The sequence below is a fragment of the Saccoglossus kowalevskii genome, chromosome 1 (assembly GCF_978046115.1).
Source record: "Saccoglossus kowalevskii chromosome 1, keSacKowa6.1, whole genome shotgun sequence".
Taxonomy (NCBI): Eukaryota; Metazoa; Hemichordata; class Enteropneusta; family Harrimaniidae; genus Saccoglossus; species Saccoglossus kowalevskii.
This window is the reverse complement of record NC_140641.1, coordinates 31,753,962-31,771,592: the sequence shown is the minus strand read 5'-3', so window position 1 is coordinate 31,771,592 and position 17,631 is coordinate 31,753,962. Positions and strand designations below refer to the sequence as shown.

Below are 17,631 nucleotides of genomic sequence, written 5' to 3'. Positions count from 1 at the left end.
GAATAATCAGAAATACATTTCAGAAATATAAATATAGATATAAATAAATATAGATTGACCCTTAACTCGATTTTCCTGTTCACTAAATCTATGTCAACTCGGTCATTATATGTAACTGTCCTATCAAAGCATTTAGTACGAAGGAGCTGCAAGACGTTATCGTATTTTTTACTCTTTATTTATCACCTGAGCTTAATGTGCGGTGGTTCTTTTCAAATATCACGCACTAAAAGAAATTAAATTTAATGATGCATACTAACGTAACCAGATACTTGCTTCCTTGCATTCAAACTCAAATATATTGTAGGTTGTCGTACTGTGATGTCATATGAGAATGTGTAATAACAAATATGTCCCTCACCCTGGATCGGGATATGTTGTGACAACGTATCCCTAAGTTGTGTTATTTAAAGAGATACATACACGTATATTAAAAACAACATCAGCGAACAGCGCCATCCTTTACCAAAATATAATGGTCAATGAAACATGTCCCGGATTGGTCAGAAACATGTCTCGTTTATGTTTCTATGAAGAGATATGTTTTTGACATATCCTGAACATGTCTGGGACATTGTTCACTACCACAGAGATATGTTTGTAACATGACTGAAACATTTCATATGAATACAATAATTTTAAAACTAGTTCAAGACTAAGTCTAGTTTGTTGAGAGCAGGCATGTTTCAGACTAGTCTTGAAAATGACCCAGATATATTCAGCAAAATGTCACACCTTGCTGTTCATGAAATTGTATTCAAGCTACAAGATATATATATATGCAGACTAAACATTTCTCAGACTAGTCTCAATCATGTCCCAGAAAGATTCCGAATAGTTGCACACTTTGAGGCATACTTGCATGAAGTCTCACAATATCTCACAGGATTTTGTGAGATCTTAAGTCGACCATGTTGGATTTTTAGGTAAACATGATCTGGTTCCATTAGCACACCGAAGTTCAGAAATGGTAAAATTCTGCACAAAACTACCATTCATCATACCAAACTATCAGAAATTAATGCCTGAAGTCATCTGGGACTGGATTTAAAAGGCTGCAGTTATTTATTGGACAGTTTGAATCAAGTAATTTTCAATGAAATCACAATGACAGGCATGGGGCGAGTTCTATTGATGTGCTTTTCAACATAGGAATGAATACAAATACATTTGGTAGAGCAGCTCACATTGATGTTAGAATTATCAGATTTACTGACTTTATGAATGTATGACTATGATTTTCAATAATTCATTTGTTATTTTATTTTTATTTAGGTTTTGCCACATGATTTACATGTATTTGGAAAATTTTCTTGGGAATAAATGCTAAATGTTCATATTGATGTCAGAGTGTCTTTGTTCGTTGTGACCACTTATTTTATTCATGTTTGAAATGTGTCTGAAACATGATTACATTTCTGATATGTTTGAAACCAGTCTCAGATATGTTTACATAAAATGTTCAGTAAAGCTCCAAATATATCTCAAACATGCCCTAACTGTGTTTTTGTAGCGAACGCATTCATGTCCCAAAAAGTGTGTGCACCAGTCGTTCGAAACGTACAAAGCAGACATACGTCAATGAAGGAAACACGGATGCATGCAGAATATCGTTCATAATCTAAAATTATATTGGTTATAATTTAGCTGGTACGAGATATTAATTCTATAATAAAATCATACTCGTGTAAGCACTCCACTAACACAATGCATGGCCAGTCATGGGAGGCATATTGAATTCACCCTGGCAAGATTCTCAAAAAATCCAAACGATACTATACCTAGGCATCAAATGGGAGAAGTTATTATTATTATTATTATTATTATTATTATTATTATTATTATTAATACGCGTCTGATGTTTTCATATGATCTCATATGAAAATTAGTATCATACACTATGTTTTTATAAGCAGATCAGTAAAACTGCTTTCATCTGAGGATTAATTCCATACACAGTGTTTTCATAAGCAGATCAGTGAATCTGTTTTCATATAAAGATTAGTATCATCAGATCAGTAAAACGGATTAGTATCACACACTGTTTCTATAAGCAGTTCAATAAAACTGTTTTCATATTAGGATTAGTATCACAGTGTTTTCATAAGCAGATCAGTAAAACGGTTTTCATATGAAGATTAGTACCATAGACAGTGTTTTCATAAGCAGATCAGTAAAACGGTTTTCATATGAAGATTAGTATAATAGACAGTGTTTTCATAAGCAGATCAGTAAAACGGTTTTCATATGAAGATTAGTATAATAGACAGTGTTTTCATAAGCAGATCAGTAAAATTGCTTTCACATGAAGATTAGTATAATAGACAGTGTTTTCATAAGCAGATCAGTAAAACGGTTTTCATATGAAGATTAGTATCATAGACAGTGTTTTCATAAGCAGATCAGTAAAACGGTTTTCATATGAAGATTAGTATAATAGACAGTGTTTTCATAAGCAGATCAGTAAAACGGTTTTCATATGAAGATTAGTATAATAGACAGTGTTTTCATAAGCAGATCAGTAAAATTGCTTTCACATGAAGATTAGTATAATAGACAGTGTTTTCATAAGCAGATCAGTAAAACGGTTTTCATATGAAGATTAGTATAATAGACAGTGTTTTCATAAGCAGATCAGTAAAACGGTTTTCATATGAAGATTAGTATAATAGACAGTGTTTTCATAAGCAGATCAGTAAAACGGTTTTCATATGAAGATTAGTATAATAGACAGTGTTTTCATAAGCAGATCAGTAAAACGGTTTTCATATGAAGATTAGTATCATAGACAGTGTTTTCATAAGCAGATCAGTAAAACGATTTTCATATGAAGATTAGTATAATAGACAGTGTTTTCATAAGCAGATCAGTAAAAGGGTTTTCATATGAAGATTAGTATAATAGACAGTGTTTTCATAAGCAGATCAGTAAAACGGTTTTCATATGAAGATTAATATAATAGACTGTTTTCATAAGCAGATCAGTAAAATTGCTTTCACATGAAGATTAGTAACATACATAATTTCCATATGCAGATTGATAACACACAGTCGAGGACTTGTCCTAAATTTAGCGTAACACAATCTGTAAACTAGTCAGTGCTGGTCCCCGCCGACATCTACATTTGCACAACCGCAATTGTAATAAAAAATAAGTAATTGCACGAGGTACAGAGACACAACGTCTACGAGTTGCGATTATTAACCACGATAAACAGAAGAAAATAAGAAATAAATGCACCTTATTGACGCCAACAAAGCAGTATTCGTTTGCATAACACAAGGCTCGGTTCAGTGCCTTGTCATTCATGTTACACGACGGTTCACTGACTTCCGATGCCAATAGTTGTAGAAAAACTTGTATTCACTACAAAAATACCAAACCATGGCACTTAGCCAAGTTCTCTGTTCAGAAATGCCTTTTCATTAATCTACATATCAAAATATATCCGTTGCAAGGTGTCAGTGTACGTTCCAAAGCGTAAATATGCTGTTTGTATCAGTATAAATATAATATGACAAATGTCACCATGTGTTGATATGTATCGTTTCGAAATGTGTATTGTTACTTATTAGATGACACAGAGACATGTACAACCGGAAATGACGCTACTTTCTCACCTTCGAGAAAACTGTATCCTTTATACATGTACATGTATGATGCTGCCATCACACGAGCATACCGCCCTCAATTATAAATTATTTGTAAAACACATAATTTCCAATGCATATTCAATGTTACTCTTGGAACCTCGCACAGAGTCATATTGTAAGTGTGAATTTCTTTAATAATAAATGTAGTATTGATGACTGGTACCAAGTCATCGTGCAACCAAGGTGGCTGCGGGGTGTGTACGGTTATGATATCCTACGTCGAAAGACAATCTGGTACTATACAGTAAGTACATAAACATAAACTTTTATTTTGTTTTCTTCACTTTTTTAATATTTTGACGACATTCTTAACCAGGCGAACGTCTATCAAAGATATCTTGACTGTAAGTAGGCAACTTTAATTTCGCCTGTCCATGTTTTCATGTGATTTGGGAACACACGGTGTTTTCATAAGCAAATCAGTAAAACTTCCGCAATGAACTATTGTTCAAAGCGTCAATCGTCACACCACTTCGTGTTCCATCAGCTGTTCAATATTGGATCCATTTATCAGTATACAGTAATTTTGTTATGCTATAACGTTTTCTTCTGTCAAGGCATGTGTGTGTTTATTCGTGCCTTGTTCCACTGTGCTCTCTTCATGGTATGGCTGTCACCACAATAGAGGGGGTCACCAACATTCAGGAAAGGCTGCATCCCATTCAGGTCAGTGATTGTAATAATTTAACATGGTATATGTCATTTTCTTGGGATGTTCGGAGAGTAGGTCAATACGAGTGTCGGATTCAATGAATTGTGTTATTTACAAACTTAATGTGACAATCTTGTTTTACAATGTCCGGCTTCAGTCGTCTCCAAACACGGTTTTTAGGAAATCTAACACTGCGCTTTAATTAAAGCGCGTCGGCAATATTTGAGGTTAAAGTTTGAAATAGTATTAATGTCGTATTTGTTTCTGTGTTTCTTGGTATAAATAGGAGAGTATTTTAAGAAATCATGGCACACAGTGTGGTTTCTGTACACCGGGCGTAGTGATGACCATGTATACGCTATTGCGCAACAAGCCGAACCCAACGAAAGAAGAAATCAACTCAGCTTTAGAGGGAATAATCTGTCGGTGTACGGGATACAGATCTGTCTTGGAAGGATGCTACGAGTTCAGCAAGGTCAGTAAATGTACTGTGTAACACTTCTCATACTAACAGCAGATAACTATGTATAGACGTCGACAGTGAACACTCACCCGTAAGAAAGATCAAAATGTTTTACTTTTCCATTCAGGAGAACGGTTGTTGTGGAGGTGCCAAAACAAACGGTTGTTGTCGTGGCATACCTTCGGAAAATTGTGTAACAGAAAACGTAGTTCCAAACGGCAAATCGGCTGGGGACAATTACGAGTCAAGAACATCGATGGTGGAAACTCAAGAACCTATTTTTCCACCCGCATTACTGGTTAGTAATAATACTTTATAAAGTGTTTCTCTGGGATTCGTTCAAACCGAGATAATAATGCATTAAATTGTAACATTTGTTTACATTAAAGTGTTTGTTACACTGTCCTGTCACGTATTCAAAATTACGCGACTCTCTACCGCCAGCAATTTGCATATCAACAAGTTAGCACTATAGTGCTACTGTTAAATCAGCTTATTATGCAAATTATATTGGACGACCCAGGCAACTATATACTGAATATATGTTATAGTAATGTTGAACTGTTCAGTAATTGATTCTAACAAAAAGTTGACTTTTTGCGCATGCTCAGTCTTACAATTATATAAACTGCGATCACGTTATTTTTTATGTGTTTGGGGTGACTCTAACCGCCATCCAACCGAATTTCCGGAAATCATGAGAACAAAGTGGTTTCCATGCAAATTAACTTGATAAGATATCGAGACTGGCGTCAGGTATATGCTAAAATATTACACCGAATGCAGACTTACTGTAAATCATTGTTCGCCAATGTTGTACATAACTCTAAAATGTTTCTTATCAAGACGAACAAAGAGTTTCACTCGAAAACTGTGGTCTTCAGGGGAGATAACCACACATGGATACGACCAACGACAATGAAACAAATGTTGGCATCGATGGCCCAATTTCCCACGGCGACAATAGTGGGCGGCAACACAAATATAGGTAAGTTGTCGTGTGGAAATGTGTATGTGCGTAAGGAGCCGACGCGCTTGTTCGATGTGAGTCCCATGTGACATATACAATGCGTGTAAAATATTCATAATGCTGCATAATGACTGAATCCCATTATGGCTTATCATAGACTCACGTGTTGGTTGTTTTCATAATAAACAAAAATCACAAATTAATACAAATGGCCTTGACAATAACAAAATAAGAAATAATGTAATTATCGCGATTACTATTTATTTATCGAACATTGTTCTATTTTGTATTTTAACAATTGCGATGTTATCTTTATCTTAGAAAAAACCCACATAATGAGACATGTCTAGGTATGTTCCCAGTATTTACTGAATTAATGTCGTTCTTTGTTAACTGCAGGGCGTACATGCACAGAATCGAATTTCGAGCATTCTGTGTTCATTGCGGTTTCTCACGTGCCGGAATTGACCGTATTCAACAAGTCAGAAAAAGGTCTATCTATAGGTGGCGCTGTCACATTGAGTCGGATGGTGGATGCTCTGCGTGAATTTATTTCGTCTCTTCCTGGTAGGTTCAGTACTAAACCCTTTACTTTATAGTGCTATATAACAATATGATATTATGCGACATGATAAGATACGATAGAACGTGATATGATACCTCCTAACAAAAGTACAAATATAATTTTGGCAATCCAAAGAGCTCAATAAACGAGCCCCGATTGTCACCTCTGTTGGGGTTAACATTTGTGTTTTTATACCGAATAAAGAAACAGACACAAATGATTGACACATAGTTAATCCATCAGGCCGAGAATTACAAAGCTTCTACATTGCACCTGTGTTTTATTGTATAACATTCAAATAAAGGTTAAGTAATTAATATTACTATTAAATATCAATAACGGCAATAAATATTAAATACGTAAATTTTCAAATATTCATATGTAGTATTCACAACACACAGTGACATTCATATATGTATATATTGGACTGAGGTTGGCTTCTTTAGAAATTTTATTCATCATTTTGTTCAGAGTCACGGTGTTATAACCAACTGGACCCGAGAATTACAGAACCTGATATCATCATCAATTATCACATCTCACTGTTGTTACGCATGCTGTGATTGGTTGAGACTCGGTCACATGACATGGAATAAAAATGGATATTACATGGTATATTGCCCGCCAAGTGGATATTACATGGGTATATCACATGGATGACGTCACAGAAACCACTGCGCAACGATACTGCGCATAACAAATTGTCGTTCGCTGCACTGGTGCTGCTCTGGTTTTTTTCGGGGTTGCTTTCAGGGTTTTGAAGGAACTTTAGCCATCCAAAATAGACAGTGAACGTGCCAGAGTGGATATTAAGTAAGATACTCTGTTTTGATGTTTTTGTATGGAGCAAAAATATACGGCAAAGCCGCCACTGAAACGTCGCAGCCGGGGTCGCTGCAGCGCGTTCTACGCGTTCCACGCCGATGCTAACCGAACACGGCTCTAAACAAAGCTGTGTGGCTTGTGAATAGGTGTGGTACGTTCGTGAGAAGGTAATTTCAGTCATTTCCACGGCACTCTGACATTTTTATCTGTAGAGTGATCAAATAACTTGTGTTTGAGAATTTCTCAATTCATTTCAAAAATGTTATTCTTGATAATTTGAGTGATCACTCTCCTGATAAAAAATGCCGTGGAAGTGACTGAAATTACTTTCTCATTAAAGTACTACACCATCTTTTTTAACAAATCACTCAGTTTTAGATCGTTTTCGGTTAGCATCAGCGTGGAACGTGAACAAATGTTAACAGCATAGAACGCGCCGAGACAACACCGGCTTCGACGTTTCAGTGGCGACTTTGTCGTACATTTTAGCTTGATATAAAAAATGCCGTAAACATCAAAACAAGGTATCTTACTAAATATCCATTCGTGCACGTTCGCTGGTTATTTCAAATGGCTAAAGTTCCTTCAAAACCTTAAAAGCAACCCCGAAAGCAAGAGCGGCTAGGGCAGCACCAGTGCAGCAGACGACAATTTGTTATGCGCAGTATCGTTGCGCAGTAGTTTCAGTGACGTCATCCATGTGATATACCCATGAATATCCACTTGGCGGGCAATATACCATGTAATATCCATTTTTATTTATTGTCATATGACCGAGTCTCAACCAATCACAACATGCGTAACAACAGTAGGATATGATAATATACGATACGTTTACTCTTATCCTTGTGTCCACAGAGAGCGAAACAAAGCTGTTCAAGGCGTTGGTTGAGAGTATCGAAACTGTCGGAGGAGTTCACACAAGAAACACTGCAGTAAGATTAAACACTGTGAAAAATGAAAATTATCCGTCAAGCCCTTAAAAAAATAATTCATGATTTACCAATCTGAACCGAACTCTGTGTATTTACATTACAGACAATTGGAGGGCATATTGCCTTAGCGTCAATAACGTCAGATATAATTCCATTGCTCACCGCCAGCGGCTGTGATGTCACGATAATTGCAATAAGTGGTGAGTACAGGCAGTACGTGGTATTCAATGCAATACAGATAAATTCTGGAAAGTGATTGTTGTTGATTTTATACGTCACTGGTGTATTCTATCCTAGGTCAAGCAGAAATTATTCCTATGGACAAATACCTGATTAGAAAAAATACCTTGCTGAACGGAAATGGTCTTATACTGTCTCTTTTCATCCCAGTATCTGTTAAGGTAAGAGTTTACGCTGAATATATATCATTACGTCATCATTTAATGTGCATTGGCAGGACCCACTACGTCATCGGTTACTGCGCTTATATGCAAAGGCTCGTGGGTAGACGCTTGTTTGTAAACAATTACACGCTATGGCCATGTGACGCATGCGCAGGTGACTACTCCCCCGCTTTAACTGTGTGCAAGCGGATCGATCATAAAATAAAGAACGTAAGCATTCACCAACGCCGTGATGTGCATCAACGGCACTGCGTATAGGTAATCTATATTCGTATGAAAGTTGTTCAAATTATGTGCTTTCTTTTGAATAGGACCAATGTTGCAGCGGTTACTGGAGTGACGTCCCACATCGGCAACACGCGGCGGCCAGTAATTACTTAAATGCTGGGATGGTTGCTACTTTGAAAGATGACGTCATTCACGACATGCGAGTTTGCTTCGGAGGAATCGGAAGCAATGGGTACTTAAATACGATTGGACAAAACTTGGTTGGAAGGTAACACTAAGGAAAATCGTATGTTTCGGACTGGGTGCACGTCGTTGCTCTGTACGACCGAACTGATAATTTATCGTTTATTAACCAAATTACACAAATCTTTCACGACTCACAACACTTTTAATGTATTCAAATTTGTTTGATGTGTTTCAGCGCCTGGAATGATGACTTACTGAAACGAGTGTTTACTGAACTTGATCAGCTGGCTGCAGGCAGCAAGACTATAACTGACTATAAAGCTTCCATGATGAAAAGTTTTTTTTTCAAGTTTTATCACCAAGTTATGTTGAAGAAAAATAAATTGTTTTCGACAGACGTGATCAAATCAACAAAAAAGAGGGCCATTCGAGGAAAACAATGTTGGCAGGTATAGTCTGTTTGCAGAATATACACTTGTATTATAAAATAAATAATTACTTCACCAATACGCTGATATTTTCTAGGAATACTTCTGACTTTTGTGCCTATTTTCGTTTTAAGGAATACACTCAAGGGAATGTTGGTAATTCAGTGGTACATGTGTCAGCTAAAGAACAGGTCACGGGCGACGCGCAATATTTGGACGACATTCCTCAGAGAAGAGGCAAGTTGAATGATGATAAACCGTTGTTAATATATTCACGTATATGTTAATATATATGTTAATATATATGTTCAAATATATCAATGACTAGATAGAAATGAATTAACCTGAAATAATTTAATGTGTATGCAAATAAGGCTCTACTAAGCAGACACAAAGTTCTGGTGTTAAACGTCCGGCAGCTCTGATTTCATATGAGTAATTAATCTACCATTGTACCCGCAGATGAGCTGTTCATCGGGCTCGTCAAGAGTACGTGCGCACATGCAAATATACGGTGAGATGTATTGTATTTTCATATCATATATTAGTGATTGCGTTAATTCCAAAATTCTACTTTCCGTGTTTTGAATATTAAATGAGGGACTCACATGTTTACAAAAGTGCGCGTCACAATCTCATCTTCAAGTTTCTTTTCGCAGTTCAATTGATGTTAACGCTGCTATGTCTATAGAGGGCGTCGTACGTTTTGTCGACTACCGCGATGTGCCTGGTAGTAATTTGACCGGTTGCCTGGTCCATGACGAGGAGATATTCGCGGTCAATAAGGTAAATTCTATAATAAATTGTTTATGTTTATAACGTTTTTATTGGGCTTCCTTAATGAAGTTACAATGCATATAAAGATTCTGAAACCTATTCTAAGTGCATTTATGATATATAGGGAATCAATGGGGACCACTTCTTATAATGTGTCTCTTTATTGTTTTGCTATGCAATTTGATTTTCAATTTCGAAATATCTTATCACTAAATGCTTGAAATAAAGTTTAATTTTTTATAAACTTTACTTGCCAACTATATTCAGAAATCCCAAATATCAAACAAAGTTTATTTGGCACACTAAAATCAAATAAGTTTCTACGAGGATTCATGAAATTCGACTGATTTTAATGATAACCTGTTGAGCAACTATATTTTTTGGGTAGGTAACTTGTGTTGGGCAGATAATTGGGGCCATTGTGGCTGAAGACAGACACACTGCCAGAAAGGCAGCTGGACTGGTTAAAGTGGTGTACGAGCAACTGGAACCAATTATAACTTTTGAGGTATACTTATAAATACCTACTTTGTCCATCTTAAGAGCAAATTAAACACGTAATGCAATTTTAAACGTTGCGCCCTCTAACGACAAACCATCTCCGTGACAAAATAGGTAAAGAGCGACCATTTATAAACAGCCATGGTGTTTTGAAGTTTGTTTGAAAGCTTGCATATACTCTAGATGACAAACCAATACACAGTTGTCATTTTGATTGGCATTGGCATTACGTTATTTCGACGTCATAGAAGACTAGTCAATATATATTGTACTATGTAATAAATTAGAAAAATATATGACACATCTGCAGGAAGCGATCGAGAATAATTCTTTCTATCACCCACACCACGAACTGAACCATGGCGATGTACATGCCGGTTTCTCCGATTCCGATGACGTCATCTCTGATGAAATGCGAATGGGTGGTCAAGAACATTTCTACATGGAAACTCATTGTTGCCTCGTCACTCCAATAGGCAGAAACGGCGAGATGAGCATTATTTCATCAACACAGAACACTTCACTTGTACAGGTATATATATTAAGTAGAGTTTCAAGAAGACCAATAGATTGAATATTGTGATGTTTGTCGATATGTTGTTACGTACGAGGTTCAAGAGATAACCTACAGCAGGAGTTTCCTTCGTCACGTACCTAACGTAGTCAATCATTAAAATGGTAATGACATTGTTTCACATTCACAGCGTGCTGTTGCCAGCGCAATCGGGGTTTCAGCAAATAAAGTTGTTTGTAAAGTAACTCGCCTTGGTGGTGGTTTCGGTGGCAAGGAATTCCGACCTATCATGGTCGCAACAGTCTGTGCTGTAGCGTCTCATAAGTAAGTACTACTTTTTTCCGTAATTGGTTTGGGAAGTGTCTGGATCAATAATGTCTTACTTCTAATAACGGTTCAGTAATATTTAATTCATTGCAACTTTTAATATCATCCAAACCTTGTATTATATGTGAATTCATGAATCCGTTCATCAATTTAAACAACAACCCCACCCACAACCATTCATTCATTCATTCATTCATTCATTCATTCATTCATTCATTCATTCATTCATTCATTCATTCATTCATTCATTCATTCATTCATTCATTCATTCATTCATTCGTGTTTAGAACGAGGTGCCCTGTGCGTTGCGTCCTTAGTCGGGATGAAGACATGGCTATCACGGGTGGACGACATCCACAGTTGGCCAAGTATCGCGTCGGGTTCACCAAAGATGGTTATTTGAAGGCATTGGACGTGGACGTATATCTGAATGCAGGAAACACACGGGGTATTTCTAATACTGTAAGAGTATAAATTCGACGGATATATCGATTTATCTAAATTAGTACACACTGCCACTTATAATATTGTATTATGATAGACAGTATTTATCGTTACTTCATCAGAGTGAGAACCGCGCGTAAATCAGGAGTTCAAAATTACAACACAATAACATATAGAAAATGACAAATTGCATATTTACACTTGGGATCATATATATGACTAATTTGAATATCATTGTATCATTGCATTTTTGGCGTATGTTGATAGCATATACCGTACTAGTAATGACTTCGCTTCTCAAATTCGTTGTGATTACCACCCCAACCGAGAAACCCAAATGTACCTAAATTAGAGATGCTTTTTCTAATTCTAGCTTTCTGGTGTCGGCCTGTTGAGTATAACCAACGTATACAGCATTCCCCATGTGCGAGCTAGAGGGTTTACTTGCAAGACAAACTTGCCGTCCAACACAGCAATGAGAGGCTTTGGGAGATCGCAAGCGATGATGGTTGCCGAATATGTCATCAATCAAGTTGCCATTAAATGTGGCTTACCAGCTGAGAAGGTGAAATGTTTTTTTTTTTTTTATCTCGCACTGTGAGAGTTTCAAACCATTAAAAGCATTGGTGCTCCGTGCCGTGTTTGGTAAACGGATACAACGCAGCGTAATCATGATTTGAACACCGTACACGTACACGTACACGCGTCACTTAATTGTTCCTAGCTAGTTGATTTTAATAGAAATTTTATAATAAATGCTCCAATTACAGGTCCGACAAATCAATCTATTGAAGGAAGGAGAATTGACCATATATGGGCAGGTGATGGAAAACTGGAAAATGCAACAGTGTTGGGACGAATGTATCAAAGTCAGCGATTTGCATAATAGGAAGACAAACGTAGCACTATTTAACAGGTAGGTATAGTAGTATTGCAGTATACGGTGTACTTACAAACATAGTGTGCTGGCAATGAAGTACACTTGGTTACCAATGGTTACTTATTTTAGTCATGACTCCAACAATCGCTAGTAAATTTTTCGGTATTTTACGGAGATACGCAATCACGGATACATATTATGTTCAATTCCAAAATAATACAGCTACGTGAGACTAAGAGATTGATGTTTTCTTATGTTTATATATGTATAGGAACCATCAATGGACAAAGAGAGGAATTTCGATAGTCCCTACCAAACTCGGAATTGGATTTGGATGTAAATTCTTGAGTCAGGTATGGTAGAAGTTATGTTTTAATTTGTGTTACTCTTCAGTAATTAAATACAAAATTAAATAAATGTTAATGAAAAATATTCAAAGACCGAAAAATCTAGACAGGATTTACTATGACCTTTTTTTCTATTTTAGTGTATTTAATAATTGACAAACATACAGTCAGACAAGCCTGTAGGCTCTTTGCCGATCTACAGGTTGTTGGTCTCTGATAAGTTTGACAAAGTCAGTTAAGGAAAAGGAATGCTTGTTAGAATTCAACACACAATGGATCGGTAATGTTGATTGCTTCATGACTTGAACATTATGATGCATAATGAATTGTTATATCTTGCCATTCGGAAATTTGGTGTAATGTATAGTGTCGACCCAGTGGAAGCACTGGCCTCAACTCGAAAACAAAATAGTAACTTTGGCCACAAACTCGGGCAGAGTAGAAAGAGATTTGTCCGAAACTGTTACTCTAAGATTTAGTTTACACGAAGCCATGACCATAGAGCATGAGTTATTCCATTTTTACCACCGAAATGTGACCTGCTTGTCACATTTGTACAAAAGCGGCCAGCCAAAATATCACACAAAGGTTAAAACTCCGTTTCTGACGATAAATAGCGTTACCCCTACTTCAAGAATTTTCTGACAATAAGCCCAGGGAACAGATCGCTAACGGACACATGGACGTACAAGAAAGACTAATTTTAATTACGTATTTATATGTGTTTCTGTCCCGTACTGTAGGCTGGTGCATTGGTGAATGTGTACCTTGATGGTTCAGTGTTATTAACACACGGTGGAATTGAAATGGGTCAAGGAATCCATACTAAGATGATACAAATAGCCAGCACTGTGTTGGGTGTACCAGTCGAGCGTGTGTACATCGCTGAAACCAGTACGCATACCGTGCCGAATACGTCACCAACCGCTGCAAGTACAGGTACTGATCTCAATGGAATGGCCGTCATGGTGAGTTTTTATTTGTTCACTGTTGTAATACCACCCGTCAATTATAACGTTGCTTTTAATGCATGGTTAGGTGGGGTATGATAAATTATTACGGAAATGAGACGAAACGTGTTACCATACAGTGTATGTGCGACAGCGTCAGTATACATACTTACGGTGCATATACCAACCCTGCTATTATATTTACAACCGATGTGTCATTACAAAACCTTAGTGACTTCACTGAAATATCACGTTAGTATTATTAAATAGAACTGTTCTTTTTAACAGAATGCTTGCAAAAAAATTAAAAACAGGTTACAACCATTCATGGAAAATAATCCCGAAGGACCCTGGGAAAAGTGGGTAAGTACTGTTCCGTTCGTCGATTGCGCCCATTTTGAATATTCACTTGCTATAAACAATTACTCGGCAGATCGAAACGGCACTGAGTACGCTCTTATATGATAGCGCGCGGTGATTGAGAGTAACTGCACTAATGTCCTATTCTTTCCAGGTCGCAGCTGCGTACAAGGATGTTGTTAGCCTTTCAGCTGAGGGACATTTTGGGTAAATACCTTTGATTCACGTGAACGTGCTTCAATGATGTCACACTATCTGTGCTGACGTCGCGATACCATATATATTTATCAAGAGAATGAATGATACATATGCAGAGAGCAGTTTGAGTCAAGGATAGTCGGGGAATCAATAAAACATTTTGGAAAATAAAACAATTCATAATAGATATATTTAGGGCCTCAAAACATTTCAAAGCCCGACTGGTGTAATTATACATCATTCCCATTTTCACATAGCGCTTCTTATTCTATTTTAAATTGTAAACATGTTTTGTTATCGCTAGCCCCCAAATCTTTCCCCCAAACTACATAATACGATACACATTTCCACATTTTATATAATTATTTCAGTGACGAAGACATCACCTTTAATTCCAAGACAAATCGAGGTAACCCGTATAAATATTTTACTTACGGAGTTGCGTGTTCGGAAGTGGAGATTGATATACTGACTGGAGAACACGTGGTTTTACGTACTGATATTGTGATGGAAGTCGGGAGGTCGATCAACCCTGAAATCGACATCGGGCAGGTATGAGTAATAAAGGACATTTTAAAGTCTGCTTGAAAGTCTGTTATCTCGTATATATATTTGATAGTAACGTAATCTTGATAGTAATCTTGGGTGTGTGTGTGTGTGTGTGGGGGGGGGGGGCTGTTGTCTTTTATCCTTCGATGCATTTCGTTGTGTACGTTATGTCAAAGATCATGTCTCTTGAATAACGTTGGTTCGAAGCAACGTTACTATAAAGGAAACATACTAGGTTCTGACAACTTTTTGTCTAACCAAGGGATTTATTTCTCCTACTACAATTACAAAAATGTCACAGAAAACTCATTTTTCTAAAGTTACTCAAGTAACTTTGGAAGATCTAAACACACAATTTTTCACATACACATGGTTACAGATTGAAGGCGCTTTCCTACAAGGCTATGGACTGTTTATGACAGAAGAGCTCCACTGGTCCGACAAGGGCCAATTGCTGTCCACTGGACCAGGAACCTATAATGTACCGCGAGTTCAAGATATCCCGCGAGAATTTAACATTCACTTGATGCCTAATTCGGACAACCCCAAAGCAGTATTTTCATCGAAGGTAAGAATTAATTTGTTGTTTTAACGCATGAAACTAAACAAGTAATCATTTTTTGTTCTCATTCTGCAAAATATTTCTAGTAATTTTGAGATTTGTTTTTCAAAAGTCTACTACCTTTCTGGGGATGACTGAAGTCCACGTACACGTTATGTATTTTCACTGGTAAACTCTTTGAAAGTCGATGGCGTTTTTCATAAGACATGCATGTAGTTCGTCCTTTAAATCGGTGATGGAAAGCTTACTACTTTTGACCTCAGGTGATTTTGATGAATTACTTGCAAACAACTACGCGTCACAGATAATAATCACTCATTTGAAGGTTTGACATTGAACCTCACGTTAACATTGCCGTCCATGGCATTGACGATAATGTCAAATATTAGAACACTCTTAAAACCTACTGCTACATGAATCACATTTTTTATTTTGTTATCCCATTCGTACAGGGAGTTGGTGAACCGCCACTTGTTTTAGCGGCTTCCGTTTACTTTGCCGTGAAAGAAGCCATTCGTTCGGTACGAATGGAGATCAAGGGTGATTCAACAGACTTCCATTTGGACACACCAGCTACTGCCCAAAGAATCAGAATGGCTTGTGGAGATTGTTTTGAAATTCCAGAACAATTATAAAATATCTTCGTAACTCCGAAGAGCCCAACAATTTTAATAGCGTAATACGTATTTAAATAACAGTTAACATATAAATTTTATTTATTATTCATGTAGTCAGTGTATTTTACAATCTAGTACATTCTAGTGGATGACCCTCAATTTATTTTATAGCGCGTAATACATTTACATTTAGTTTAATCTTCATAATATTTATTTGTTTTATATAGAATACAGAAGCAAAATTACAATTGTGTTTAGTAATTAATTTATTTCTTTATTTTTGTCTTTTATTTATTATCTGTAAGCGCTTATTGCGCATTCAGTACTAGTTGTCATTGCATTACATTAAATTGCACTACATTACAATACAGTGACCTTTATTAAGGAATTAATACTAATTTGCAATATGGAGGCTACTACATTAACAGCTCTGACATTAATTGTCATTACAAGGCAAATATCAAATTGAAGCGTTGCTCTTTACATGTATTTATTATCTTCAACTATTTACTCGCAGTAGCTCCTTATTACGTAACCAATACTAGTAGCAATGGAGACCGCAAATATTACATACAAAATATATTACACTACAAAACAAAGTTAAGTTTGAAGCAATTCTGGATGAAAACAGTTTTTCTCAATTTACAATTATTTCTGAGTTAGGGAGACTTCTATACAGTAAGAATCATATGAAACTGGAGGTACACATATATTTGCAATGACAGATGATGACATTTGTAGACAGAGACCACTCCAGATCACACAAGGAATTAGTAATAAATGGAATATCCGACAAAGGTGCATCCCAATGAAATAATGTTTACATACGCATTTTGATGACTACATGAAAACTCTTACATGATTGGTGTGTCAAGTTTTTAACACCGGTACGATGTCAAACAATAGTTTATTGTCGTCATTTATTAATTTCCTGTAGCTCGTTTTTAGGTAATTTGCAAGGAGATTGCGACAATAATAACTCTGAATTAGATTGCCATTACAAGGCAAATGTCACATTGAAGCGTAGTTCTTTACATGTATTTATTTTCTTCAATTTATTCTCAGTATTTTTATTTATTCTTATTACGTATCTAATACTAGTAGCAATGGAGATCGAGACTATTAGATACAACATATATTACATTACAAAACAAAGTTCAAAAAAAGTTTTCCCAATTTACAATTATTTCTGTATTTATTTTCTCTATTCATTTACATGTGGTAGCCCTGCCAATATTAGGACCGAGACAAATTAAATAATTACATTACACAACAAAGTTTATTTCTGTTTTCTTT

General features: G+C 36.4%; 1 protein-coding gene across 1 annotated transcript; it reads left to right on the top strand.

Moving 5' to 3' along the window:
• Positions 1 to 3,575: 3,575 nt before the first annotated feature.
• Positions 3,576 to 16,353, top strand: LOC144357035 (xanthine dehydrogenase/oxidase-like). The gene is made up of 28 exons (XM_085497582.1): positions 3,576 to 3,633; positions 3,801 to 3,897; positions 4,211 to 4,319; positions 4,592 to 4,780; positions 4,896 to 5,066; positions 5,615 to 5,756; positions 6,138 to 6,305; positions 7,987 to 8,063; positions 8,167 to 8,263; positions 8,361 to 8,464; positions 8,779 to 8,963; positions 9,117 to 9,330; positions 9,444 to 9,546; positions 9,772 to 9,823; positions 9,969 to 10,095; positions 10,475 to 10,594; positions 10,898 to 11,119; positions 11,292 to 11,425; positions 11,716 to 11,890; positions 12,246 to 12,437; positions 12,643 to 12,788; positions 13,024 to 13,105; positions 13,843 to 14,067; positions 14,338 to 14,412; positions 14,564 to 14,616; positions 14,979 to 15,159; positions 15,536 to 15,724; positions 16,171 to 16,353. The coding sequence occupies exons 1-28, from the start codon at positions 3,576 to 3,578 to the stop codon at positions 16,351 to 16,353; spliced, it is 3,870 nt and encodes a 1,289-aa protein (XP_085353708.1).
• Positions 16,354 to 17,631: the final 1,278 nt, after the last annotated feature.